This window comes from Oreochromis aureus, linkage group 15 (genome assembly GCF_013358895.1).
Source record: "Oreochromis aureus strain Israel breed Guangdong linkage group 15, ZZ_aureus, whole genome shotgun sequence".
Taxonomy (NCBI): Eukaryota; Metazoa; Chordata; class Actinopteri; order Cichliformes; family Cichlidae; genus Oreochromis; species Oreochromis aureus.
In genome coordinates, this window is record NC_052956.1 from 8,241,477 (window position 1) to 8,269,409 (window position 27,933).

General features: G+C 39.5%; 1 protein-coding gene across 6 annotated transcripts; it reads left to right on the top strand.

Annotated features, from left to right (window-relative positions):
- Positions 1 to 626: 626 nt before the first annotated feature.
- LOC116309563 (cAMP-specific 3',5'-cyclic phosphodiesterase 7B) lies at positions 627 to 27,509 on the top strand. 6 transcript variants are annotated; one of them, XM_039598883.1, is made up of 15 exons: positions 627 to 936; positions 4,359 to 4,419; positions 6,698 to 6,760; positions 10,289 to 10,672; positions 14,267 to 14,356; positions 17,412 to 17,575; positions 17,671 to 17,734; positions 17,948 to 18,043; positions 19,528 to 19,628; positions 21,344 to 21,475; positions 21,574 to 21,665; positions 22,097 to 22,241; positions 22,376 to 22,472; positions 22,943 to 23,023; positions 24,061 to 27,509. In XM_039598883.1, exons 4-15 carry the CDS (start codon positions 10,357 to 10,359, stop codon positions 24,270 to 24,272), a joined length of 1,590 nt encoding a protein of 529 aa, XP_039454817.1. In that variant the 5' UTR covers positions 627 to 936; positions 4,359 to 4,419; positions 6,698 to 6,760; positions 10,289 to 10,356; the 3' UTR covers positions 24,273 to 27,509. The 6 variants fall into 6 exon arrangements, with proteins under 6 accessions (XP_039454817.1, XP_031582068.1, XP_031582066.1 ...); XM_031726208.2 differs by lacking the exon at positions 10,289 to 10,672; XM_031726206.2 differs by lacking the exon at positions 6,698 to 6,760.
- The last annotated feature ends 424 nt before the right edge of the window (positions 27,510 to 27,933 follow it).

The window sequence follows — 27,933 nt, forward strand, 5'->3', positions numbered from 1 at the left end:
TTGGCAATGGCAGGGAAAATTTTGCCAAATTTTTAATGGATGCAGCTCACATACTCAACTCTGCTGCTCAACCCACAAATGTATTTTTCCTACAAATCTTCCACCATTTAAGGGGAAATAAACAAGTTTTACAGTGGCATGAGATTTATTGCCACTAGATGTCAGCATTCAGCATGCTGAAATATACTTTGACTGATGTGTTTAAACGTGGCCTGAATGGCAACAACCAGATTGTTTGTTCTTTAAGATTACCAACATGTGCGAACTACACGGGGACGTTTGTTTTATAGAGTTAACACAGAAACGACATCCATTTACTTATAAAAGTGAAATAATGTGGTAGTTGTAGTGTAGCAATTATTAAATCTCTGTTAGTTTAAAATATATATACTCTTATTTTTTCCAGTAAACAACTAAAGGTTGGGCTGCATTGCTTTATTGTGTTGTGTAGTATCCTGTAGTAGTACTCACCCTCATTTTTCCAAATTAAAAACACTGTTTATTTGATAACGACCAATCGTAATTAGAGCAAGTTTTGTATCCTAGTCCTGATTGGATCTTTCCCAATAAGACCCGCCCCGTCCCCCCTCCCCTCCTTTCCCTCTGCGGCTCACCAAGCACATACACACACACACACATAGCAGCAGCACGCGGGCAGGGGCGGAGAGGGAAAACAGCAACTTGGGTTTCACCTTTTAAAAAGCCCACAGTGTCTTTACCACGCGAGTATGATGAGGGGCAACGGCGAGAGGAGGATGAAATAGTTGCTTTAAAACAGGTGTCAGCTCGGACTCAGTCACCTTTCGTCCTGCTGTACGCGGTTAACTCCTGAGCTCCCCCGTGACATGAAAACAGTCCGCACGCGCCTGATTCCGTAGCGTTCACTTGTCATCTGCGAGCTGCCACGATGGTTAAATGTCCTGTTTAATGGTCGAGGTACGTAGACTGTGATTTTTTTTTCCAGCTGTGTCGGCTGCGTACCTCTAAACAGACAGACTTGTTTTGTAATAGGCCTTAACGACAGAAAGCCGTTACACCGTAACGACCTGTGAACAGTCTTTGGCGCTAAAATGAGTTTTTGTAGTGAGCGAATACTGTTTATGGTGCATGCTGTGGCGTTGCATTAATACCGGATGAGCGTGCTAGTATTCTCATATGGGCTAAATGTTTTCACGACATGTAGCAAGCCAATAATGACCTTGTGTGTTTTTTTTGTGGTAAAGACTTATTGGTGCAGGCTTGTTCTTGTACGCCGTGTTTGCTGCAGTGTTCGGCCTTGTGTATTATTGCCATGTGTCACGTCAGTGTACTGACAGATTTACAGCAGTCAATCTGCAGCCTGGACACTGCAGACCACACGCAAGCAGGGGAAAGATGTGAAGTGGACTTGTTTTTGGCTGGGTTTGCTTGTGGTGTTTGCTGACATGCCACAGCATGTATGTTAAGTATAAGATGTTCAGTTATAAATGTCTAATCAGATACTTGAATTGAATATGCATAAATTATTTACATAAGGTATGGGTAAAGAGGTGCATGAAAATTATTAACCTTAACCTTATTAACCTTATAAATAAATAACTCTAACCCTAACTAAAGGGTCTGTAGCCTATTAGAGAGGGTAGTTTTACAATAAAAGTTATTTCAGGAACATTGTAACCCACCTCATGGTTTTCCATGAAGCGTGGAGCTTACTCAGTTGTGGGGAAGATGGTTTAGCTGTTCCCACTTCTTGATTGTGTGGCATTGTAGTTCTACCAGCAAGTGTCTGGTAGATGATATTATTGAGTAATTGGTGAATTTGGGTTAGTTTCTGTTAAATTGCCATTGTTAAAATTAATTCCCTGATTTGATGTTTACTATTGTCTGCCCTCTGTTATTTTGAATAGGTGCTGATTTGATTGTTGATAGACCTCACAGTACATTATGCACACTGCTTATTTCTTTTATTACATGCATCACTTAGTACAAGTGATGCCTGCACAGACCCTGCCCATAAAAACTTTTGAAGAAACTGCTCCATAACATTAACATTCAATATGTTTTTTTCTTTGACCATGTTCCACTTCAGGGTTTAATGAAATTTGTCAGATGTATATATGAAAAGTTTTAAACATCTGTATCCAACATCTGTATCCATGACTGTCACTGATCTGTTAGTACCCATGTGGACATTTAGCTACAGATGCAACCATTCATATGTTGTACCACATCCATTTTGTACTGGCTAAATATTCAAACATAAACATAGTGTAACGAAAATTTAAAACACTTCAAATTGCCATTTGTTTCCCTAGCACAAAACGGATGGGGGATAAATATCAACAAAAACAAAACATTGACTCCCCGCTATGTACAGGAGAGTGAAAAGCTGTGTTAGTCATAAGCATTTGAGAGAGAGAGAGACTTAAACTAGAAAGCTGGCCAGATGAAATGAGTAATGATGTGAGCATAGAGATCATGGAAAAAAATGACAAGACATGTCCTGTAAACATGCCATAACCACGTGGGCTGAATGAGCGAACAGTCACTGCCTCTGGTTTGCCTCCTTCCACCCGTTTCCTGCTTGACGGTAAACAATGTGCGCTAAATCAGATGTAAATCCTCCTACTCAAGGTACATGTTTATGACTGTCTTCCTCTAAAGGAGTAACAAAGAAAGAACATGTTTAATAATGGATAACAGATGATTTGTCAGGTCAGCTAGGGTACCTGCTTACAGTCATATATATATATGACTGAAAGCAGTCATATATATATATCTATATATATATCTATATATATATATATAAATATATATATATATATATGTATGTATGTGTATATATATATATATATATATATATATATATATATATATATATATATATATATATATATATATATATATATATATATATATATATATATATATATATATATATATATATATATATATATATATATATATATATATATATATATATATATATATATATATATATATATATATACACAAAAATATATATGTGTGTGTGTATGTAGTTTGTTCCCACATTGTACCCAGTCCCCTCTCACCCGTTTCCAAAATGCACATAGATGTCAAGCCATTATAACTATTATAGCCATTACTGGCTATTATAAATAGATGACCTCAATTGGGAAATGTACCGAGCTGTGTCTGACTGATCTACAGCACAGGACTCTGGGTTTTAATTATACTCAAGAGCTGACATCAGATCAGGGTACACAGGCAGATGTGGCACTGCTAGCAGGCTTTATCAATTTTGACTCATAAGACAGTCATGGTATTTTAATCTTTTGACATTCATATTACTTTGAAGGGACTCTTTGACATTTTGTAGTACAAAACAAAATTAAAAAAAAAAAAACTTCCAGTGGGACAGTAGAATCTGAGCTGAGAGTCATAAACTCTCAGCTCAGGCCTAAGTTCAATTGGAGGGTGAGAGTAAAGTTTTCTGAATATATAATTGAAAACAATTACACAAACTCAGGGTTGTGACATTTTTGTGAAAATAATTCTTAACTGTAAACTTAATGTTAACTTGCCATTGTACCAATGACGATACTAACAGTGTAATAGTATCAGGTATTGGAGGGTGAGAGTTGAGAAGAACAGTACTGTGAGTCTTATCTGCTCCATCTTTCACTATTAAACAAACAAACAAACAAACAAAACATGTGATTTAAATTAGAGACAAGTACACCTTTGATAGAAAATGACTAAAAAAGATGACTAAAGACCCCTGGCCGTGAGGGCCAACCATGTGGAAGCATGTGATTAATGCGAAAATCATTGCCAGTGTATGCCAGTATGCCGCCTGACCCACTTTTTAGCGTTGTTGGCCAAAACACAGACATGTCGCTACTGGAAGCACACATGCCAGTGTCACTGATTGCCCCTACCCTCTCTTACTCACTATGATGAATAATAATCTTTAAATAAATACCCTTCTTCCTTCCCTAAATTACTTTTTCAGTTTGACAAAGCACCCAACACAGGAAGTGTCCTGATGTGATGAAAGTAGACCAAAATCTCTTGAAATATTTGCTATTTGCTATGGTTGGATAGATAGATAATTTTTGGTTCATTTTTAGTTTAATTTCAATTTCAATTTATAACTGTTCATTTAGAATTTCTCCTACTTTTAAGTGAGGGCTTGTGGGAAAAGAGTGCAGGGGTGGCACACCAGTGTGAAAACCGTCTGTGGCTTCACACGTAGGGTCACTGCGGCTTTTAGCACAGTTTCCTTTCTCACCAAACACAGTTCATTGATAGCAGTGTGCATATTTTTGGCCTTTGTAATATTAATGTCAGCCTTTCTTTCCCTTTCCCCTTTTCCCTATTCCTCTCTGTCACAGAGGTGTGGAGCTGTAGCCTTCAAAAGTTGGGAGCAGAATGCCATACAGGTTCGCATGCTGGGTAAGAACGATCATTGACCCGATTCCATCAATGCAAAAGGCTGTAAATACAGCATATGTAGTCAGCTGTATTCTGGTAGAAGATAGTGTTTTCAGATATTTGGTAATAGTGTTTCAGGCTTTCACTGACCTTTGGCCGAGAATAATCTCTATGTCAAACAGGGATGCATATTTCCGCTATCTCTGTAAACTGTCTACATTGTTCAGCTCTGTAGGTTTCAATACACAATGTGAAAAAGTCCAACATATGCAGGACTTAGCCTGCTCAGGCCATGTTTTTTAAGGCTTTGTCTTGAGAGGAGATATAGCTGTTAATCATAACTACAGTCTTAGACCTTGGGGATGAGACGATGAAGTGTAGCCACAACAGTGTGTCTAAAAATACAAATGCTGATGTCGTTTAACCCCTTACACCATGAATGTCATTGTAACTGTTATAAAAACACAACTAGCACTATTTCTTGAAAGCTGCTAAATGTGACACTTTCACTGTTGTCTCCTGTTAAGACTCACTGTATTATTTAACATTTTTAAAATACATCTATCCTTATATCTATCGATTTATCTATCTAAATGATGGGTAGTGGGTACAGGCTGGTTTAATGACTGTAGGCTATAAGTAGGCAGAAGATAGACACTGTGATGACAGTACTCTTAGGGAAACTGAAACTCAAAATTAGAAAGGGGTTCCCATTAAAGAAAATAAGACACCTGAAAGAAGTCAGTGAATCAGCCGAGGTGATTTTTGTTCACAGCTCTGACTTTGACCCCCTTTAGCTTCACATGGTTTGTGCGGGAAATCCTTGACAATGCTTGAATTTTACGGAGAAATGCTTGAAAAAATTTATCTGATATCTTTATAGGTCGCTGTTTGTTTCAGTAGTTTGCCTGAGATCAATAAAATCATTTAGAGAAGATTTTATCTTTGTCTTTCTCAGAAAATGTAGGAGACGTTTGTCGATTATTGCATGCTGCTCTGACCGTGTGACTGTAGTGTGATCAGCTATTCTTTTTTTTAAGTCTGTTGGTGACAACATGTGGGGGACATTGCTGCTTCAATGAGCGCAGGCTTGAAAATAAATCATATTAAATTAAAGAAGACCCAGTCTTCAAGTCTCCTTCAAAAATCTAAAGGACAGAGAGTCAGTGGTGTCCAGCCATATAAAGTGATCTTTATTAGAAAACCTACGAAACGTACACTGTTCACATCTTTTTTTCCCCTTATTTTATTTTTTTTACATGTGCACATGTTGTGTATGAGCTGTGTCTATCTGATAGATAATGACTGGTTAAACCATGGCACTCTGGTTAAAGCTGTTTACATGTCGTGCAGAGATCTGGAAATGCATTACAATAATACAGACTGAAGCCATATGTGGAGAGTGAGCAACCTGCTAAAATTCACTGTACGAATTACAAATGATTTCAAATATGAGTTGAATAAAAATCTAAAGTATGTATTATTAATGTTGATATAGCATTCTGCCTTAAAAGGAACACCTCAGACTTGAACAGAGAGTTATCACACACAGATATGTTTTTATTTGCTGGTGGTTTAAGTAAAAGAGGCATTTCTACTGTTCTCCTTAGGCTACAGAGATTTAGCGTTCCAATCAACCGAGCTAAAAAGAGTAACCCAAGGCACAGATTTTCTTATCTGGTACAAGGTAACCTTTAATTAAAAATTAATTCAAGCTTAATTAAATATTAATTCAACTAGTGCAATGTTTATGGCAGCAAGACACAGACATTTGTGCCAGATGTAATGTAAATGTATCCTTTTCCACAACGATGGAATGCACATAAGGTCACTGTGACCTTGACCTTTGAGTACTCAGATATAATCAGTTTATGCTAAAGTCCAGGTAATTACATTTCATATTTGCCAAAATTGCAGAATTTTCCTTAAGGCCGTTGCATGAATGAATGGTGTGAACATATAGACAGTCAAGGGTTCAATCCTCTGAAAAAGGCTGTCACTAGTCTCAGCATAATAATGTTCCATATTTAAGGGAAAATTTGTTTCTGGTGTGAATATAGTTAGATTCTTGGTGCAAGCACAGAGAAAAACTACAAATGCAGCCAACAAGAAAATACATTTTACACAAAATACCAAATGCTGATCTAAGCTACAATGAAACAACTATATGCTCTGCACATAACAATGATACATTTTCAATGAATTACTCTGTTCTGCATTTACTCTCACTGTCTGCTTCACACAGTTTCTCACAGTATGTATCTTTTATCTTAATGCTCTTTGTCTCGTGATTTCTTAGAATGAACTCCCTGCAAGTGATACGTGGCGTTCAAGGCTATGTTCCTGTCATGTGTGTGTGAGGGTGAGTGTGTGTGTTGAAACTTTTGTCTGCATGTGACCGTTTCTCAAGGAAACAATTCCACTGGAAAAACCAAAACTGTTAGTAGTGCATCCTCCAAATGAAGTGCATGTAAAGAGGAGCACATGCTATATCTAACTGGCTTACATTCACTGAAATTTATTCAGATTAATAGATTTCAGCAGCCACAGAAATACATATGTTTTCAGTAATGTAGCAGGTGATAACGAGTAACAGATACTTCCATGTGAAAGTTCATTTTTCCTGCAGAAACAGAGCTTCTAACATCTTAGGGAGCTAGTCACACTAAAATACTAACAACAATATCTACATCATTTTAGCTGTCATTATGATCTAGTTTTCTGCTTTTAGCACATTTTTATCTCACTATTATGGTTCTGAAAAGCTGGATGGATAAACTCAGAGTTAACAGAGACAACTGATAACCAGCAACCTTGTGATCTAATTTATCAAGGATGCCCAGTGTTGGGCTTCAATGCTGAGGAGCCTCATCAGCCTTGGTTCCTTATGAGAACCAGGCTACATTTCAGTAGGTTTGAGAACTGAATATTCTGTTATTTAGTAAAAGAAAGTCGTGACAGGCAGAATTTATAGGCTGCACTTGTGAGTCATCAGTGAATTTCATGCAAGAAGTCTTTCCAAAGGCAATGACAACAATGTTTCTAGATTTGGCCCCAGCAATTTTGCCATTGCCAGCTTCTTAGGTCCAGCACAGGCAATTTGCAGTGTAAATCCAGGTCTATAATGGTTGAAAAGACATAAGGATTCCAGATAGTTAGCTTTAGTTTAGGGACATTAGGTAGCGAATTTGAATGACTTCATTTTAATTTTGAAAACTCTCCATTTTCTTTTAACATTTCTAAAACAGAAAATCTTCTAAGAAATTAAGTGGGGTTTTTTTTCCAAATCTTCTTCTGCCACTGTCAAAAATCCTTGCTGTGTTTTGGCCCAGGGCTGGTTAGTCACCTGGACTGAAGAATTCAGAGCCAATAAATCACAGCAAATCCACCCAAGTGTTCCTGTGCCAGTGAGGCCTTAATGAGTGGTGACTCACAGCGTGCACCCCGTTTTACCCCCGAGCAGAAGAAGTTTATAATTTTATTCTGTTGAATCCTGCTCCTGTGGCATTGTTACTGAGTCAGTGCACCTGGGAACAAGGCATTAGTAAAAAAGAGCTTGTATGCATAAGAGTTAAATAAACTATGCGCACGTAGGGGTGGGAATCTTAAAATAGCTCCTGATATGCTGATGACGCAGATTGCAAACTCTTTCAGGTGATCGGTCCACTTAGTTGTAATATTCACTGTCAACACAGTGTGCTGATTAGAAAACACAATATGTAATAGGCTGCAGTGATAGGTGGCTTGCTTTTTGTGGTAACACCATTAAACAATATTCTGCTAAAGTAATCAGTGACAACTTCCCTCTTGTCTGTGTTTGAATATTTATTAGCACCAAGTCCTGTGCCATACAAATCCCATCCCCAACTTCTTAAGTTTGCCCAAAGTAAATAAATAAATAATTAAAAAAAATTTTAATGTCAGAGTTGATGATTTAAAGAAAGATCTCCCACTCTGGAGACAGAACCTTGTAAAATGACACAAAAATTACTCCATATGCTCTGTCGAGATTCAACACAATGAACTCTGTATCCTATCTGTAAGATAGAGGCCAGCCATCCTTTGGAGAAAGTGCATTTCCACTGTCTCATAGTTTCATTCACTACCCAGAGCTCCTGACCATAGGTAATGGTGAGGGATGTAAAAAGACCAGTAAATTGGCATCTTTGCCTTAATGCTCAGCTCTCGCTTCATTACAACAGACCAGTACCAATTGGCCTCTCAATTTCCTGCTCTCCTCTCCCCTCACCTATGAACAAAAGTTTGAGATACCCAAAACTCCACTTGCGGCAACAACCCGTCCAATCTGGAGTGTGCATGCCACCCTTTTCCAGCTGGGAATTTCAAGATCCTTGAGTGGTTAAAAAGCTGGTGCAGCGTTCCATGGCCACGACAAACACTGCATGGTGTCTCCTGGATCTCAGGTTTAACTAACAGATGGACTCCTCTCTGGTACCTTGCCCCAGACCTTCTTAGGGAGGCTGAACATTGTGATTGCCACCTGTGGTTGGAGCATACTCTCAAGTTCCCCTTCTTAAACATGTGAACCATCACCCATTCCAGAGACACTGCCATAGATCTCCACACAATGTTGCCGAGGAATGTCTATCAAGGCAGCCCTACAACATCCAGGACCTTAAAGAACTCAGGGTGAATCTCATCCACCCACCTTGCCACAAAACAGTTGTTTAACTCCCTGAGTGACCTCAGTGCCCCCTCGTCCCCCTAATTTTGCTTCCTTTGTAGAATCTGTGTCAGTGGGATTGGAGAAATCCTAAAATTATTCCTTCCACATCCTGACTATAGCCTAAGTTGACATCACCTCGCGTTTTGTCCGAATTTCTTCAAGGCTGACCAAAAGTCATGCTCACCAAAGACCTCCGCTCCAGAGTTTTTGCTTCAGCTACTACCAGAGCCACAGTTGGCCTGCAAGTACCAAAGAGCTGCCTTCAGACACCCACAAGCTAACCAAGCCCAATAGAATTCCTTCTTCAGCTTAATGGCTCACTTCACCACTAACGTCCACCGTCTGGTTGAGTTTACTACCTCTATTTATGTTATTGTAATTTTCAATATCTCTCTTTGCTTTAATTTTTTTTAAAGTAATTTGATGCATTGGAAGTTGAATGGACATTATCTAATATTAGTAGTATTTTCTATTGTTTCCATCCAACAATGATGCAAATAATTGAAAAAAATGATTCACTGTAGGCCCGCAGTGAGTTCTTATAGTCTTGTCTGCCTTTAAATGCTAAATTTGTAAAAATAGACTTAACATTTTGAACTACTGTTATTGTGAAAATGAATTCGGGGGACTGATGCCTCTGTGTATATATCCTGCGTTCACCTCAAACAGCTTTGGTCTCACTATTCTCACCGTGTGACAGAAGCTGTGAACCGAAGCTCGACGGTGTTTCCCACAATCCTATTGGTCTGTCATTGGGCTAGTAGGCAGAGAGAGACGGTTTGTGAGCGAGCTTAGAGAGGGGGAAGGAGGGGCTTTTAGACTCCACAACAAGGTTGGCGCGAGTGAGATTGAAGAGGGAAGAGAGAATGCGGCAGAAGGAAGGAGCAGACTGTCAGTGGCTCTGGGACAGAGGGATACGCAACGATTCTCTTCTCTTGTCTTTTGGCTTTTCACGGCACCTCACTTTTTGTTTCTTTTTTGTCAGGCCTCACCTCTATGCTCTCATTCTTTCTGTTCGACTGACTTTCCTTTTACTGATACCGTGTCTCCCTGCAGTCTCTGTTACACTGTCCTACATCTAGACAACTCCTTCCTCCTCACCCATGGCTACCTGACAGTGAGCTTCTCCTTCTACCTTCTCTCTTCTTCACCCTCTTTATTTGTCAACACCACCATATTTTCTCACCCTGTCCTCTGTTTCAGCCTCTGCTTTAGTTTGATCTTTTTTGGTGCACCTGTCATCCATCCTTCCATCCCTGCGTGGTATCAGAATGCCTGTCCTAGAGGGACTCTGGGGCCCAGATCTCAGGATGCGGGACACCGGTCTTGATGTTGGGGTCTGTCCAGAGGAGCCTCCTCATTCTCCAGTTTGGGGTCCTCTCAGGACTCCTCCTGTTACATGTGGTGGCCTCTCGCTAGCCCTGGAGCTACCAGCTCTTATACGGCAACTCAGAGCAGCGTGGAGAGCACGCAAGGGAGGCTCTCAGGGGCCAGAGAGAAATCAAGCAAGTCCTTGGATGGAATCAGGAAAGGAGCAGGAAGAAGAGATAAAGCTGGACACAGAAAACAGGAGCGCACATGTGGAAGGTAATGCGTCCAAGTTTGAGAGAGCCAAATTTCATACGTCTCAGTTTCACACATTAGCACTGAAATTAGTTTAAGGTCTTGTTTTTTTGTGGTTTTGCAAATGCATTTCATTTTTTTATTTAAATATTCAGCTTCTGAGTCCGTGCCATGTTTTCACTGTTAACAAGACAGATTTGACAGATTGTCTCTGACAAGCACTCCTCAGGCCGTATGCTTACATGCGCGTGTGGTCGTACGCCACGCAGGTCGAAATGCGGTTCAGAGTAGTTCAGACAGCTGAGTAGAGTAGACAGTGAAATGAGGGATTTGGGCTGTAAAGCCAGAGCGTCCATTAAATAAAGCTGTGTTACCATCTGCTGAGCTGCAGCTGTCTGTGTGACATCATCAATCAAGCCTATGTCTCTTACTAACGAAGTTCAGCATCACCAGCAATTAAGGACAATGTGTTTTATATTTAACAATCACAGTAATAAAGCATTGGAAAGTTGCATAGCATCAGTATCACATAGGATGTGATTCAAAAAACTTACGTTGACTGAGTATTTATGTATTGAATATTTATTTTTGACATTTAGAAGTGTTTTCGGCTTAATTTCTGGCTTTTTCTACGATATCTTCAGTTTGTCTTATCAGTGTTTAGTGAGACTTGACCTTTTAAGGAAAATTAACAGGTTTGAAGTCTGATGGCAACTGGAAAATATTTTCATAATAATCTGATGATTAAAATTGGAACAGCGTGGATTTTTAATAATGAATCGATGATTCATAATGTGGGGAATTACCTTTGCTGACTCAAGCAAGGGGGAAATGGAGAAATACTGTTTTCTGTCGGTGACTTTCCCTGTGATGACCTCATGCATGCGACGATTTCTTAATGAGGGTGAATGGCTATCTGCGCACTGTTTGATCACAGCACATACAAATGTGTGGAGACACTGCTGATAAGTTGTCAGTGGTGATTGTGAGTCATTGTGACATTTACTGTAGCAAGGGCTTAAAGAAAGTGTCACAAAGCACAGATGGATAGTTTTAAAAATACACAATAAACTTTGATCCTGTGGATTTGGATGTTGGTCTTAGCAAGACAATGAAGTAGAAGTGCACATACTCACAAAATAGGAAAAATGGTAGCATTACCAGTCGGTTTTTACTGTATCTGCTCTGTGTATTCAATGTATTTATCTGTGTATTCAGATAAAGCAGCAGCTGTTGGTGGAAGAAAACATCATCATCATCTCATGTGTTTAAAACGTGCTTTTCCTTTTGTTGTTGTTTTTTGGGGGGGTTTAATGCTGGCACTGCATATGACAGCAACGCATCTGTTAAAATTTGAGAACAGCCCCAAAGTACAGTTTGTGCCCTAAACACCCACAGATTCATGGAAGCCAAGTGAATGTATTCCTGTCAGTTCCCCTGTGTCTGCTCGCGTGAGTGGGCGATATGTGCCAAGTGTGCGATCTTGTTTTTGTATTTGGAATCAGGGATTTAACCTCATTTGCAAGCGTGCATGCGCACAACAGCACGGTCTGCATGACGAGGCGCATGTGCGTCGCCGCTTTTTTAAAACACTTCTCGACTGATTCACGTTTTCATCTGAACTGACCCAGTTTTGCGCATAGTGGAAACAATGACCTATTTTACCACACAGAGTTAAAGGAAAAGGGGGAGAAAGGGGGATGGAGAAGAGGAGCGGGTGGTGATGGAAATTATGGCTCATATTGAGAAGGGATGGGGTGTAGTTGTTGAACGGGAACGAAGGATGAGGGCACTAATGGAGAGGGAGGAGGATGTGGAGAAAGATGCCAAAAATTAGGGGAGAAAATGAAAACTTGGAATGATGTGAATGAAAAATACTGCAGCTTGAATAGAGGGAGAGAGGGGTGGGGGTGGAATTGGTGTGATTGTGTTTGTCTGAGTTAGAAGGAGGATGATCTGTGACTGCGGTGTTTTTCCAGAAGATGTATTTCCTCCTTTCCTCGCGCATCAGAACACAGGATTAAGAGCAAAGAGGCCTTCCCCTTATTCTCCTGTTATTGCAAAAACTAGGCCAGTGGGACTCCTCTGCCTTGCTTTAGCAGGCTGAGTCACTTCCCCGCAGCACTTTGTTTTTGTTTTTTTTACATGTATAAATCAGGATTTATAACATTTGCGCCATATATTTTTTTCCTGCAAAGCACACACACACACACACATGCAAACACAGCATCTACCTGCAAACTCCAACGCTTCGGCAGCTTAAACTTGCATAGCAAGATCTGGCAACTTGAGGGCGTTACCACAGTGACTGAAACCCCATTAACAGGTAGTTCAGTTGCTTTTAGCATCTCCTAAGCAAGACTCAAAGAGGTGATGTGATTTGGCAACCTTAGGGATATAATACGCTCCAGTTCCCCACAACTGATGTGTAAATTATTCAGTTTACCCTTAGCTTATTCAAGTGCAAATTTTATCTGTGTGCATGTTGGCTGTGACTTAGGACCTAGTTCTTTTGTGTCTCCTGTCTGGCCTCAGAGTGTGTGAATTGCAAAGTGCTAAACAGAGGAAGTATTAGGAGTCTCTGTTTAGCTTTTGTGCTCCTTCTCCATCAGATAGATGCTCACACCACAAGGAAAACCCAGAAGGGGACCTCTCAGGCTATTCAAGACTGTGGATGAGCGCTCACACAGTATGCTGAAACACTTGATGTCCTTTCAGGAGAAAATTTGCTGTTTGAAATCCATTGGCATTTATCAATATGTTCCCCAGAAAACATTTGTCAGCTGTGTAAACAGTGGCAATCAAGACAACGACTTGGGCTCTTCAAAGAAATCAATTTGTTTTATACCAGAAAAGAAAAAAGTTCAGGTCTTTCAATTAGTCTTTGGTTCAATTAGTCTTTGGTTGTAAGACAAACCTGAAATTTGATTCAGATTAAATCAAATTAATGTTTAAACCAGTTGAAACCATCAGTTTCAACTACACACACACACACACACACACACACACACACACACACACACACACACACACAAAGTTAAGGCAATAATAATCTGATAAAGGCAAAGTGTTAGTGTGAACCATTACAGCTGCAAGGTGGCATGAAATCCATTTTCCTCTGGCAAACCCAAATGAGATGCACAATGTCCTGGTTCTTCTGTGTCATCAAGGATCCTCTTGTTTCATGGGGGCTAATCTAAGAACATCTGAATCTGAATCCATGAGGCTGATTATCTTGACTATCTACTTTAAGTACAACACTGTTCCCAAAACCCTTCTGGCTGCTCTGTTTTTTGTTTTTTGTAAAGTTTTATTTTGCCGTTTTCACTGCTTTGAGGCATTGTAAACCCACACAGGTTTTTGTTTGTATCATCTCTGCTAAGCACATTGAGTGTACTTACAATGAAATGTCTTATATAAATAAAATTGCCATTGCCGTCAGCCCCTTGTTTGCTCTCATTCCGTCTCCGCGCTTCCTCTTGAAACGTTGACTTATTATTCATGGGGTATGTGTGCCACTAAAAGCCAGCACGAAAACATAATCCCAAATCTTTCTGTTTCTTTATTCATGTTTCTCGTTTACACCCCCCTCTTTCTTTCTTTCTTCTCTCCATCTAGCTGATGGCAGGCTGAACACTGGTCATGCTGGTGTGCTGCTGGCTGAGAGACGAGGCTCCTACCCGTTGATCGATCTGCGAATCTTAAAAAGTAAGGCTCCTCGTTTTTTTTTAAATACATGTAAAAAACTATTCTCCTTTATACTTCACTGGAAAATGAAATTTTCTTGGAACAACAATAAAGTGTATTTGACTGTTTCTGTATTTCAGTCTAATATTCACACCTACCAAAAGGTACAACACAGTGAAATTTAAGTCAAACATTTAATTGAAGGGCAGACTTTCAGTTTTCATTCAAAGGGTTTAACAAATGTTAATCAATTAAAACATTAATTGTTTGCAGATCACACGCAATATAAGGATTATTTTTAATACTTGGGTGAAAATCAGCCCATGACTGCCTGAAGTGTAGAACCCATGAGTATCATCAGATACGGTTTCATCACTTGGATGCTCTTCCGGGCGTTTATTGCAGCCACCTTCAGTTGTTGCTTGTTTGTGGGTTTTTCTGCCTTCAGGTTTGTATTTAGTAACTGAAAAGCTGCTCTGTTGTGTTGAGATCAGGTGGCTGACTTGGCCATTGAAGAGTATCTCATTTTGTTGCCTTGAGAGACTCTTGGGTTGTTTTTGGAGTTTGCTTTAGGTCATTATCTGTTTGCACTGTGAAGCTCTGTCTGATCATTTATGCAACATTTGGCTTAATCTGAGCAGAGAGTGTAGCCTTGTACACTTCACAATTCATCCTGCCGCTTCTATTATGCAGACACATCATCAATAAACACCATCCAGCCATACATGCCTATGCCATAACATTACCTCCACCATGTTTGACAGATGATGTGGTATGCTCCGGATCATGAGCCGTTCCTCTCCTTCTCCATACTTTTCTCTTCCCATCATTCTGGTCCAAGGTTTCACCTGTAAGATTCTTTTTTCTTTTCCAAAACTGTGAATACTCTTTTAGATGTTTTCTGGCAAAGTCTAATCTGGCCTTGTTGTTCTTGAGTGTTTACCAGTGGTTTGCACCTTGTTGTAAACAATGATACACCTCCTCCACAGGAGTGTTCATGACTTGGTTAGATGTTGTGAAGTTGTTTTTCTGAACCATGTAAATAATTGTATCATCATCCACTTTAACTGTCTTCTGTGGTCTTTCAGGCCTTCGAGTTTTACTTAACTGGTATTCCTTCGTTTTAAGAATGTCCCAGATTGTAGATTTAGCCATTCCTAAACTTTTTGCTCCTTCTGTGATAAGTTTGTTTTATCAGCATAATGTTGGCCTCTCTCACTTGCCCTGACATCTCTTTGAATCAACTCCAGATATTGTCTGTTTCATTTGGGAACAGGCCTCATCTGTCCATGAAACTGCTTGTCAGTCAATTGTTATGTATTATTGTAGGGTCTACCTTACAATATAAAGTGCCTTGAGGCGACTGTTGTTGTGATTTGGCGCTGTATAAATAAAATTGAATTGAATTGAATTAAATTATTGTGTTAAAGAATGGCTGTAAGTCATAAACAATGAATGCACAATTTTTTATCCCCCTTATACTAGAGCAGAAAGTCTGCACTTTAATCACATCTATTTTTTCGTTCTTTGATTTAAAATCCGCTGATGTTGTTCACAGAGGCCAAACAATGTTATTGTTCAAAAAAATTACCTAACTGTACATCAGGGTGAAGCAGTGTTAGTCATGTCAACCTAAGAAAGTGCTCAAATTTCTTAGGGTTTTTTTTCTTGTTACATAACAATTACAAAATACTGTCCTTGTAAACCACAAAGGCCTTCTAGACAAGACTGTCTAAAAATGGCACAGCTATCCTAATTTTTAAACAGTCTGACATTCCCCCTCCTTTTTTTTTTTTTTTTTTTTTTTTTTTTTTTTTAACCTGTCCCGTTTGGTTCTTTTGCCATCAGAATTATTGTCTAAAGGCGAAGAAAGATGCCCAACGGTTTACTTTACCAAATGGACCATCCCAGCCTTGCCGTAATGGTCCATTTGATTCACCTTTATTGTTTATTTTATTTTCACTTGCTGAATACGGGACAGACTTGACTGGTGGAAAGAAAGGGAGAAAGAAAGAGGAAAGGAAAAAAAAAAAAACCTGAGAAGAGGGACGGGGAAAAGGGCAAAAACAAAACCAACAGAATAAGCAGACAAAAAATACATATATCGATCACCTGGATCACCTGTTGAGAAAGAAAAAAGAAAGCAAGCAGAAGAAAACGAGAGTAATAAACAAGATCACAATGATATATGGGAATATGACAGTAAATACTAAATATTAAACATTATGGTGCAGCACGTGAGATCGACAGCGCAGTGTGTGCTTTGAGGTAGGAGCCAAAAAGGGTGTAGTTTGTGTGTGTGATCACCTGTGTGTACACCTGTGAGCATGAACGCGCTTGTTTTTAAAAGGTTCCTTCATGTAATGATCTGCTAGAGGGTGTGGGGGCCACTGCCCCGTCCTCCAGGGCATGAAGCAGGTATGGAGGAGATCAAAACTCCAGACATCCAGAGGCCCCCAGAACACTTTTTTTTGCTTTTTACTAAGCTGTTTATTTCAGCTATAAATACATTTAATGACTAACAACACATGGTAAAAACAAACAGTTTTTATGAGTGCTTCTCATTTTAACATATATATATTTCTCTTGTTTTACTGGCATCAGGTTGGATGTGATAGGCTACTACTGCCAGATGGTGGCAGCAATGTGCCTGTAAGCAGTTTACTGAGCATGATGAAACAATAACAAGAAGAAAAAAACAAAGCAGTAAAACGTGTGCCACTGTGAAATTAGATGCTACTGTATAAACAGGAAAAGCATGCAAAGCCAGAGACAACCACAGCTTTCATGAAGGAGGCCGAGTGCAAACTCATATCACAAGTCTACCACAACTATGCCCAGTCATTTGAGCAGGGGTGGAAGAGGGGATTTTCAAAGAGTAGGCAAATACCTCCTGGTGAATAAATTATTTTTGAAATTCCCACCCTTCGTGATAACGGGTTTTTACCTAATGTATTTCTCTTCTTGGTTTCTGTAGAACAGCATACCATTTAAATCCTGTAGGTCACCCATTTGTGTAGAAAACGTGTTGCAGCTATTCACACAACACGCATTTTCTTTCTTTTTGTAATTTAAGCCAGTGCCCAACAGGGGGAGGTAGAGACCGTCACCAGGAGAAAGGTGAAGCGTCTCCTGAGCTTCCAGAGATACTGCCACGCCTCTAGGTTGCTGAGGGGGTTAGTTCCTCACACCCCCAGGTCCTTACACTTACTTGATGATGACTACCTGGGACAAGCTGCTGTGAGAAAACACACACACACATATTCATATGTAGTCAAAGCCATACACATATTCCCAACAGATAAAGTCTGACAATTTTCTTTCTTTCTTTCTAGCACATGCTATCAAAAGTAGGCACATGGAACTTTGACATTTTCCTCTTCGATCGTCTTACAAACGGTGAGATGATTTAATATTAAATTGGTTATTTTCCTAAACTTGTTTGACCTGCATGTACAGGATACAATCCACCATTACTCTATGCATGCTTCCAGCACAAACTCTGTATAAAGTTTTTCCATATGAAATGTAAAAGGTGATTTTTTTTAACTTGGTGGACTTACTGATCTGAGCTATATGAATTCTTTTGAATATCAATGTTGTGTGCTTTAGGTAACAGCCTGGTGACGCTGATGTGCCATCTCTTCAATGTCTACGATCTCATTCACCACTTTCAGCTGGACATGGTCAAACTTAACAGGTTTCTTGGTAAGCTGCAATAAAGTGTTAATAGTTTTTCTAAGTTTCCGACTTTAGGAATTCGACACTTTCTCAGCTTTAAAACACTGCTATCCTTACACATAATTATTTCTCCTGCCTCCATAGAAACATTACTTACTATGAAGTGCGCCTGCAATGTCATTTTGGCGGGACTGAAAGCTGAGAAGGAAAACTCACAATTGCCTTTTACTCAACCAGTAAATCATTACAAAAGAGATTCTGAGCACCAGCAACAAATCTGGGCAAAGTGATAGTCCTCACATTCCTGTAGTAAGTGAATATTAACCCAGTAACCATAGCAAGCTAAATGGTACCTCATAGATACTGCAGAGTAACAATGAGCTGCGTGTTGTTATGGCAACAGAGCACACAGTCAACATTGTTTTGTAATTTCACACAGCAGAGGAAAGAAACACAATCTATGGGTTCAAGTATAAATGAATTTTTGCACAATGGAAATGAGATTTAATGCCCTGCCAAAATATAGTTTTTCACTCTCATTTATTTATTTATCTAATTATAAGATCCAACAGAGTAAGTGAGAAGTTTGATGTTGCAACATTCTTACTGCACTGTTGTTTACTGTGGAGACAATTTCGTGAGTGCTCTGCAGCCCTGAAAACTTGTAGACTTCTGCTGGAGTAAACCAGACTAACCTGTCAGGCATCAGATAGTCTTTAACCAACCAGCTTGCTAGTACTGTCCAAGTCAGTGTGATGTCTGATTCTGCTGGGTGTAATGTAAAGATAATGCAGGAAGTAGTGTGGTAAAATCACAACAAACAAGTATTTATCATTTCCTGTAGTGAGATTATGTCTTAAGCTGATCATCTCCAATGCCAGCTGACCCGATTCAGACATTGTCTGGACTTTGTGTTCGTAAACCGATCGCAGTAAAGACATTGCAAGTCATCAGAATTTAAAAAAACTAATTACCCATTTATAGGACTTGCTAAGAAGTAAACACATCACCCACTGTGTTCACTCCTTCTAAATCAAACTCTGTTTTTTTTCTATCGCGGTGCAGTTTGCTTGTGCAGGTGTGAATGTGGTTACCACACCATGGTGTGACTATGATCCAAGCCAAGTACCTGGGGTATGCTGCCTATTTGAGTTAAATATCTTTCTGTAGCTAGGTACACTTTGCATTCTGGGATGCAGCATAACGTGTGATTGGCTGCTTGGTGTGCCCATCAAAATAAAGCCCTACTGCTGGCTGCATGGATTCTCAACTGGGCTGAGGATTCAGCTCCCACATACCAAGAGACCATTAATAATTGACATATGAAACTATCTAGCAGATATATTTGTATCGCAGGCCGGACGTGACACCCTTGGACCAGGGTAAACAAACTGTTGGTGTGAAAACACCCTTAAAATCAAATAGAGAGTGAAACAGTCAAAACAGTAGTGCAGGTCAGTGGTGTGAAAGTCGTGTTTCACAGGGTTTGGCCTTGTGTTTTTCTTTGCTAGGCATGGTGCAGGAGGACTACCACTCCCAAAATCCCTATCACAATGCTGTTCATGCTGCTGATGTTACTCAAGCCATGTACTGCTACCTAAAGGAGCCCAAGGTAATGAATAATACTGTATTCACACACGCGCGCTCTGCCTCTCTCTGTCTGTCATACTCACACTGTAAGACCTCACCAGGCTAAGCTTCTCCTTGACATATTCTATTAGCTTTGTTCCCTCAGGGATAATTCCCGCTCACTTAGACTCAACGACACATCAATCCATAGCCCTGAGAACTCTCCAAAGCCCTCTGACCAGATTAAGCTTCTCTGCATCTTTCCCCTTTTTCAGTAATTGCTTTTGTGTCCTCTTTTGCTCTGCGAAGTGCTTTGTGATGCTTCTATTTCGTTAAAAGCCCTGAATGAAATTCAGTCAGCACATGTGCACCGGTGTGTCATAGACAACAAACATCCCTGTATAAGAACAGGCCTGGAGGTCAATATTGTATGATTACAGGCTATGCTTTATGCTATGCATCTAGGCTTTAACTGCAAGTACTTTAAATGGCATGATCCACAATTTGTTTTCTCCAGCAGGTAATATTTTTAGGCTGGTGCTATGAAAGTTAGCACCACATTCAGATCTACTGAATCAGTAAAGCACAAGAATCACAGACCAAAACACTCACGTTGTGTAGACACACACGCACACACACACGCATTTTATCTACAGTCTAAGAAGCTGTTTTTAAAAGTGCTACAGTCATCAGGCCACATAAAAAATTGAAGAAAAAAAAAAAAAACATATTACAGAGTGCCCACACAATGCTTCCAACAAGTGGATTTCCTTTGTTGCCTTCTCTTTTGAATGATTCTAGTTGAGTGAATTTATAAAACACATATTTTAGCCTGGTTTCTTGGAAATTTGTGTCAACGTCTGACTAGGGTTGTCACAATATTAGAATTTTCAACTCCGTACCAATACCTATGAAAATACCTGATACCATTTTTAGTATTGAAAGGACGATTTTGACCCAATCCTGCAAAAAACAGAAGTAATGGAGGAGAAGTCGTAGGTCAAAAAAGTTAACTTTAATTTGGCAACTAAATTTTTCCTAATTCTAGTTCAATGTAACAGAAGTATTTAAGATTAACATTAGAGGTTTTATTCATTTTACAAATGTTTTAAAAATTGCATAACAGTTCTTAAAGGTAAAATATATTTTAGAACCTACTAATAAACAGGGTACAGCAACACAATAACTAACATATCTTAATAATCAAAATATTGTAGAATAAGAGTATTATGGAAAGATTACAAATGAACTTTAGATCCACTCATGCAAGCATTGTTTTTTCTACACCGAAGTGCTTTCCATCCAACATTCACACTTCATTGAAGGTATCAGACAGCAACTTGGGGTTCAGTATTTACCCCAGTGATACTTTGGCATGCAGACTGGAGCAGCCAGAGATCAAACTACCGAGCTTCCAACTAGTGGATGATCTGCCCTACCTCCTAAACTACAGCTGGTGTAGCCAGTAGCTACTTCAATACGCAGATACTGTTTTTTTTTTTGTTTTTTTTATGCCACTGCATGAATGTTTAAAATCTCATACACAGAACCTCTTTTGTAAGTACCAACTGTAAAAACAGACCCAACAAGTGGCTGTAATAAGAAAACTGGGCACTCGTCAGACTTAGTATTATTCTCCAAAGAACATGTGTCTTTTCACAACCTTTGTACGTCAAGCAAAGAAGCTTTCTTTAAAATTTCTTTAAAATGAGTCCAAGTCTTCCTCCTGTGTAAGGAACAAACATTGCTGTGTTGTAGCTGGCAGAGCATCTGAGTCCTCTGGACGTATTCCTGGGTCTGATGGCAGCAGCTGCCCATGACGTGGACCATCCTGGAGTCAATCAGCCCTTCCTCATCAAGACCAGACACCACCTGGCATCACTCTACCAGGTACACACCAGTTTGCAGATGGATGTCAGCGTGTGGATGAAGGGCCTTGTGTCTCGGCCTGTTTGAAACACAGTTTGGTTTTTATTTGTCCTGTCTAGAACACATCTGTGCTGGAGAGTCACCACTGGAGATCTACTGTGGGCATGCTGCGAGAGTCGGGACTGCTGTCCCACCTGCCTGCTGACATGTCGTAAGAACACACAAACACGAATACAGCATAGCAGGCTGATTTGGAAATTTTTTTAAGTGTTAACTACTGTAAAATTTCATTGGTTTAAATGGACAATAGGCAGACTTAAACTTTAACTTGCACAATATAATGGCTCTAAAATATATATCCATCTGTGTTTGGACTGAGAGCCTCAAGTCCACTATGCAAGTCTTTTTGGAGGGAAGTACTACTTTATACAATTAAAGCATTTTTGCTACTCTTGTTTCTTTGTACCATGAGTCTTTGAGCCTTCACAAGAAGGTCAGAGGTCAATCTCAGTATGTGAGCGCCAACCAAGGAGCTCTTGATGTAGGAAGTTATTGTAAAAACAGTTGTTGCTCGGTTACAGGTGGAGTTGAAAGTGCATGTTTTGCTGTTTCATCTTGGTGACGCTTCCCTCTTTTCTGCAGGCGGGACATTGAACAGCGGCTGGGCTCTCTCATCCTGGCTACAGACATAAACAGACAAAATGAGTTCCTAATGACCTTCAGAGAACATCTGGACAACCAGGACCTGGATCTTCAGCTGGCTTCACACAGACACTTTATACTGCAGGTATAGTGCACCGTCTCCATTTCTCACAGCAATTCTTCCTGTGACTTCAGCTTCATTATATAAGCTGAATTTGAATGAAAACCTAGTCTACATTTACCGTATATGTGCATTTCTTTCAATTTGCAAATCTGCAGATTGCGCTCAAGTGTGCAGATATCTGTAATCCGTGTCGGGTTTGGGAGCTGAGCAGGCAGTGGAGCGAGAGGGTGTGTGAGGAATTCTACAGACAGGGTGAGAAGATGTCTTATCTCAATTTATGTCAAGGCTTTCTCAAATTATCAGTGACTCTTTGAGTATTTTCATACTTTCACTATTATTCAGTGTTAAAAACCAAATTTGCATTTCTTCATAATATCATTTCATTGTTTAATAACAGCAATACTCTTTCTGTCTTGCAAAGCAATTAAAAAATTCTAGCAAAACTTCATATTGATGTAAAAAAGAAAAGAAATAGGACATCTCTAAATGTGGGATAAATTAAATATATGTTGTTTTATCATAAATGTACTCAATTTAGCCACCACAGCCTACTAGTTATGCAGGGATGTCATTTTTGCAAGCAAAGACATCACTGTGTCTGAAGTCTATACACAGTATTTTGCTTTTTAACAATTTCAAGCAGTCAATACAGAGATTAACATCTGTATCTCTCTTCATTATGTCTTGTATCTGTTTTCTGAGTTCTGGCATTTAACCTGCAGGTGACCTGGAGAAGAAGTTTGACCTAGAGATCAGTCCTCTCTGCAACCAACAGTCTGACTCTGTCCCAGCCATTCAGATAGGTGAGCTCTAGAGTGCACTCACAGACACACAACTGCACTTCACAGGGGCTCTCTATGTACAATAAATGAAAGCACAACCCCTTTAATTCTAAGGTTTTATATATCAGGAGTTAATACAGTTTATCTGATCAACTACAAAACATCAAATATTTCACTGTGTCATCAATTGTTAAACAAAAACTAAGCCAAAAAGGAAGAAGCGGTTTGTAAAGGGCTAAGTATATCTTTACTGCTTCCACAGAAAACCGCCAAAAAACCCAAGAGCTACATCTCAGACTCTACAGGCCTCAGTTAGCATGTGAGATGTTAAAGTTCATGACAGTTCAGTCAGAAAAAGACTAAACAAGTTTGGCTTGTTTGGAAAGGTTGCCAGGAGAAAATGAAACACAGCACACTCATATCAGCAAGGTGGTGGAGGAGTGATCATTTGGGCTTGTTTTTCCAGCAACAGGACTCGGGCACCTTGGAGTCACTGAGACGACCAATTCTATAGTCAGCTAAAGCTGGGCTAAAACTGAGTCGTGCAACTTTTCAGTGATCCCAAGCTCAGCAGCAAATCTACAACAGAATGGCTGAAAAAGAAAAGAATCAAGATGTTACCCAGTAAAAGTCCAGACCTGTGGCAGGACCTTAATAAATGAATGGCCACAAACCTCAATAGCCAGAAGCACCATTGTAAAGAAGAGCGAGCCAAAATTCCTCCACAGTGATGTGACAGACTGATAAAGTCACACAGAAAAAAAATTACTGGAGTTATTGTTGCTGAAGATGGTTCTATAAGATACTGAATCACCCTACGTTTGCATTTTGGCTTAGCTTTGTTAAAACAATAATGATGGTGTAATATGTCATGTTTTTTTTTTTTTTTCATCTCAGGTTGTATTTACCTACATTTAAGACCTGGTGATGGCTAGATTTTTCTTTTATTGTGTACTGATACGGAAAAACTTAGAACCAAAGGGAGTGCGCTTTCTTTTCGCCCTGTTTGCTAATGCCATACTGTGTGTACCTAACAGAAGATGTCTGTGTGTTTTAAGGTTTTATTTCCTACATTGTGGAGCCCTTATTTGAGGAGTGGCACCGCTTCACTGAGCCCAGCCTGCTCAGCCAAACAATGCTGGATCACCTGCACAAGAACAAAGCTAACTGGAGCAGCTTACGATGCGCTCACACACCTTCAGACGTGCAAAGCCACTCCCAAGCTGAGGAGCCTGAAGGAGAAGTTGGAGAGGGATCGGACATCCCTTAATCTCCCTCCTGTTTCACGGGGTGTTTCATCTTCCTTTATAAATGGAGGAAAGGAGTATTTTCAACTCCCCTGTTGTGTCCTCCAGGGTGTTTGCTCCCACAGCCTTTTGTCCACGGCTCTGAAAGTGGGAGCACTGGATGAGAGTTTGGCTTGGATACGTGAGAAATGGGTCCCTCTGCTGGAGCAGAGAATTGTAGCGCTGCAGGAATGATGAAAATGGAGGGAGATTTTCACAGTTACGCAGTCAGGATGGATGATCTTAGTAAATTAATGCAAATTTTGACAAAGTCATGCCTTGCTTAATAACCTGTTGATAATATGTGCTTCAAATTAACCGAGGAAAGTGGGAACAGAATGAAAAGTCTGGCAGAAGAGGATGAGTGAAGACAAATGTTAGTTTGTGATTGTGCAATGCTACTGGAAGAATTTTTAAAAAGCCCAAATTATATACAAATCAGCTGGACTGTGCTGGAGTCATGATGTAAAATCGATGAAAAAATAGGTGGAATATATAAATATATCAAATATACTATGCTTTTTAAACATTTAGACGGTATATATTAAGCTCTTTACACTTTTTCCTCTTTTTGTACTGCTTGCACTCCTGTTGGATGCTTTTTCAATCAAGTGTCTCACTTGTCTACTTTTCACTGAAGTGCGTTTTTAACTAAAAGCACTAAGTTGGTATGTCGAGGTACTGTAAACTGTAACATGTATTCTGTTTTAACCTGTAAGAGTGACCCAGATGATAAATACACTTTCTGACTTATACGCACGCACACACACACATACACAAAAGTGGCATCAGGCGCTAGATGCTGAACACCGACCGTCAGGTGGATGCTTTTTTTTTGGGACTCGAGCTCACTCGCCGAACGCAAACGAGAGCCATTTTTTAACAAAAAACAACCAGTTTGTCTTCATGCAATGTTACGCTGTGTAAATACTGTGGTATACAACCTCAGCACTTCACATGCCAAAATCTCAGCAATGTGTTCATCTACTTACAGGGTACGGTCACTCTTTGTAACAACTTTATAGGTGCATTTATTTCTAACCTCACTTTATAAGCTCATATACAACAAAGCCTTAACAGCAACTTGGTCTGTCTGTGAAGCATATTGTGTAAGGAGTTTTGTTTTTGTTTTTTGGAGAAGTTTTCTTACAGTGTATGCCTGTTTTTCTTCAGCCATACCAGCATATACTGAAACACACGCACAGTGCTGTAGCAGCTTGTTTCCTGATTGATCTTTCACCCGCTATCGGGGTCAGATTAGGTCGTACAACGGATAAACAAGGCCAAGGTGCCCATATACCGTTATGACACATCATCTCACTGCTTTGTTACCTCTCTCAGACTTTAGTAATTGGTACAGTATCCTGTCTTAGTGTATGCCATGAAGAGACTTGGGCCAATTAGTAACTGCAAATACCTCTTAATTCTAATTTATTCTGCAGTGTTACAGAGAAGTATATGCCATAGTTATTAAAAATCTATATGGTTTAAATAGTGTTTATAATATGTATTATGTCAATGGTGAAAGTCATCCATAAAAATTAAAATGTGTGTAAATACTGGTTGGTCCAAGTACCAAACACACTGCTGTTAAACAGTCTATTTTTTAGCACTCTGCTCTGGTTCTATACAGTTTGGGTTGTCACATGTATGCAGTGTTTACAGATGCCCAGGTTTTCCTGAGCTACAAAGGAGCTTTACAATTCCATCGACCCAGCCGACACGCAGTATATTCTGTACACAATGTGTTGTACAACATAATTAAAGCTCCAGTAATCACATGTTCACAGAAAGTGTAAGATTAATGACATTTCTATGATGTCTTTTTTTTTTTCTAAAGCTGCGCTAGCTGTGTTTTAATGTGCAATAAAGTTAAAAGTCACTGGCCGAGTTGTATGAAAAAGGCCGTATTCATATCTGTAGCTCTGGTTATTAATGGGTAAATTATTAACGTGTCTTCACTGTAGCACTCTGTTGGCTTTGCTCAGACTCGCACTGTTGTTTGGCGTGCGCTCCTATGTCACTGTTATCACCTGTGAAAAGGTTTAATTACTGCATTGGTGCACACTGGCCTGTTTGATTGCATGAAGTGACAGCAGAGAAAGTTTACCGACTAATTCAGCCTCGTTTTCATTTGTGAGTTTAGCTCCCTTTGCCGAGAGCAAACCTGTTTTTTTTTACCATGAATACAGAGTGAAAAAACATATAAATATGCTACCTGAACAGTATTGAATTCTTTTTAAGTCACACGTTACTGCCATACTGTAGACCCAGTCCAGACAGAAGGCCTCAGACTGCCTTGTATTCGAATACCTCTCAGAATTAGCACTGATACAGGGTAACTGAGCCATACTAACTTTACTTACTATTATATGTACTGTATGTCTATATGCCAGAGTAATTATAGTATCGATAGTACCATAAATATATCTCACGAAAAGGAAGTCTGTGAATTTATATTTTGATTCTCTAAAATAACAGTCACACCCAGCTGTTTTTTATACTTTATATATAGCATATACTTGTAGAGCAACATGTTACAGGACGTTTTCTGTGACGTGTCCTGTGAATCCTCTGATTTACATCCTCTGAGGGTATTCCGCAATCAGCAATAACCGATTAACTGTTTGCAAATAAAAAAGAAATATAATGCCGCCACAGATTTTAATCTCTCCAATAATCGAATGTCCTTCATTGCGTATAGTGCAGTAACCTAATGATTTCTAGAGAAAGTGAATGCAGTGCTTAAGACTTCAATATATAAGCTCCATTCTCAGTTCTTCTAGTACTCCTCATTCTTTAGCTTAAAGTTCCCGGTCAGTTTCTGACTGTGAAATCTGGATCTTTTTCTATTGCATGCTCTTCATCTGCAAAAGGAGTCTTCTCAGTTTTAATTGTTCATATTTCTGTGTGAGCTACCTTTTGGACGCTAATTATTATTACTACAGCGCATAATTATTAGCACAGCAGCTAATTTTAACAGGATATTTTTTGAATGAAACCTTTCACATAACGCTCTCGATATCCTGTATCACTAATAGAGGGAACTGGAAATGAAAGAGCTGTTTGCACTATGTCTGTCATGCAGTCTAAACAAGAGTCTCTATATGGAAGGGTGGGGTGTCTGATGGGTCCTCTGACTGCTCGACTGTACATTTGTGTTCTGACAACCACCCTCTGAGCACTGTGAACAATATAATAAAAGATTTTCAATAACCATACGAGGTATCAGTTTTTCTGTATGTGTATTTGTGCTCTAAAAAGAAAAAGGGAGGACTAAATGGAGTTTTAGCAGCTGTAATAATGACAGTTGACCACTAGATGGTGACAAATCAATTTCACTGGTTGTGATGCGATGCCATTAGTCTTCAATGACATGAGGGCACCTTTGTCTGCTGCTTTGTTTACAGTATGACTACAGTTGTTAACCAGACAACCAACATGATGATTTATGGGATGTAGGTATGGCTCGGGGTTATGAGCTCTTATGTAAAACATAAATAAATAGAAGAAAAAAGATGGGGCAGAATCAAGCAGCATGGAGTCGTGTTTATCGCAGTTGCACGACAAAGACAGAAGATGAAAGAGCCTAGACTTTTAAAATGTGATATTGTGGTGTGTTTACCGCATAATCGAGCTTATTTT

Bases quoted from the DNA above. Each gene is read 5' to 3' on its own strand.
- LOC116309563 (XM_039598883.1), top strand. From the start codon at position 10,357: ATGCCTGTCCTAGAGGGACTCTGGGGCCCAGATCTCAGGATGCGGGAC. The intron at 18,044-19,527 runs GTAAGCTGCAAT...TTTCTTTGCTAG, and splicing joins CAAACTTAACAGGTTTCTTG to GCATGGTGCAGGAGGACTAC. The intron at 22,242-22,375 runs GTATAGTGCACC...GCAAATCTGCAG, and splicing joins ACAGACACTTTATACTGCAG to ATTGCGCTCAAGTGTGCAGA.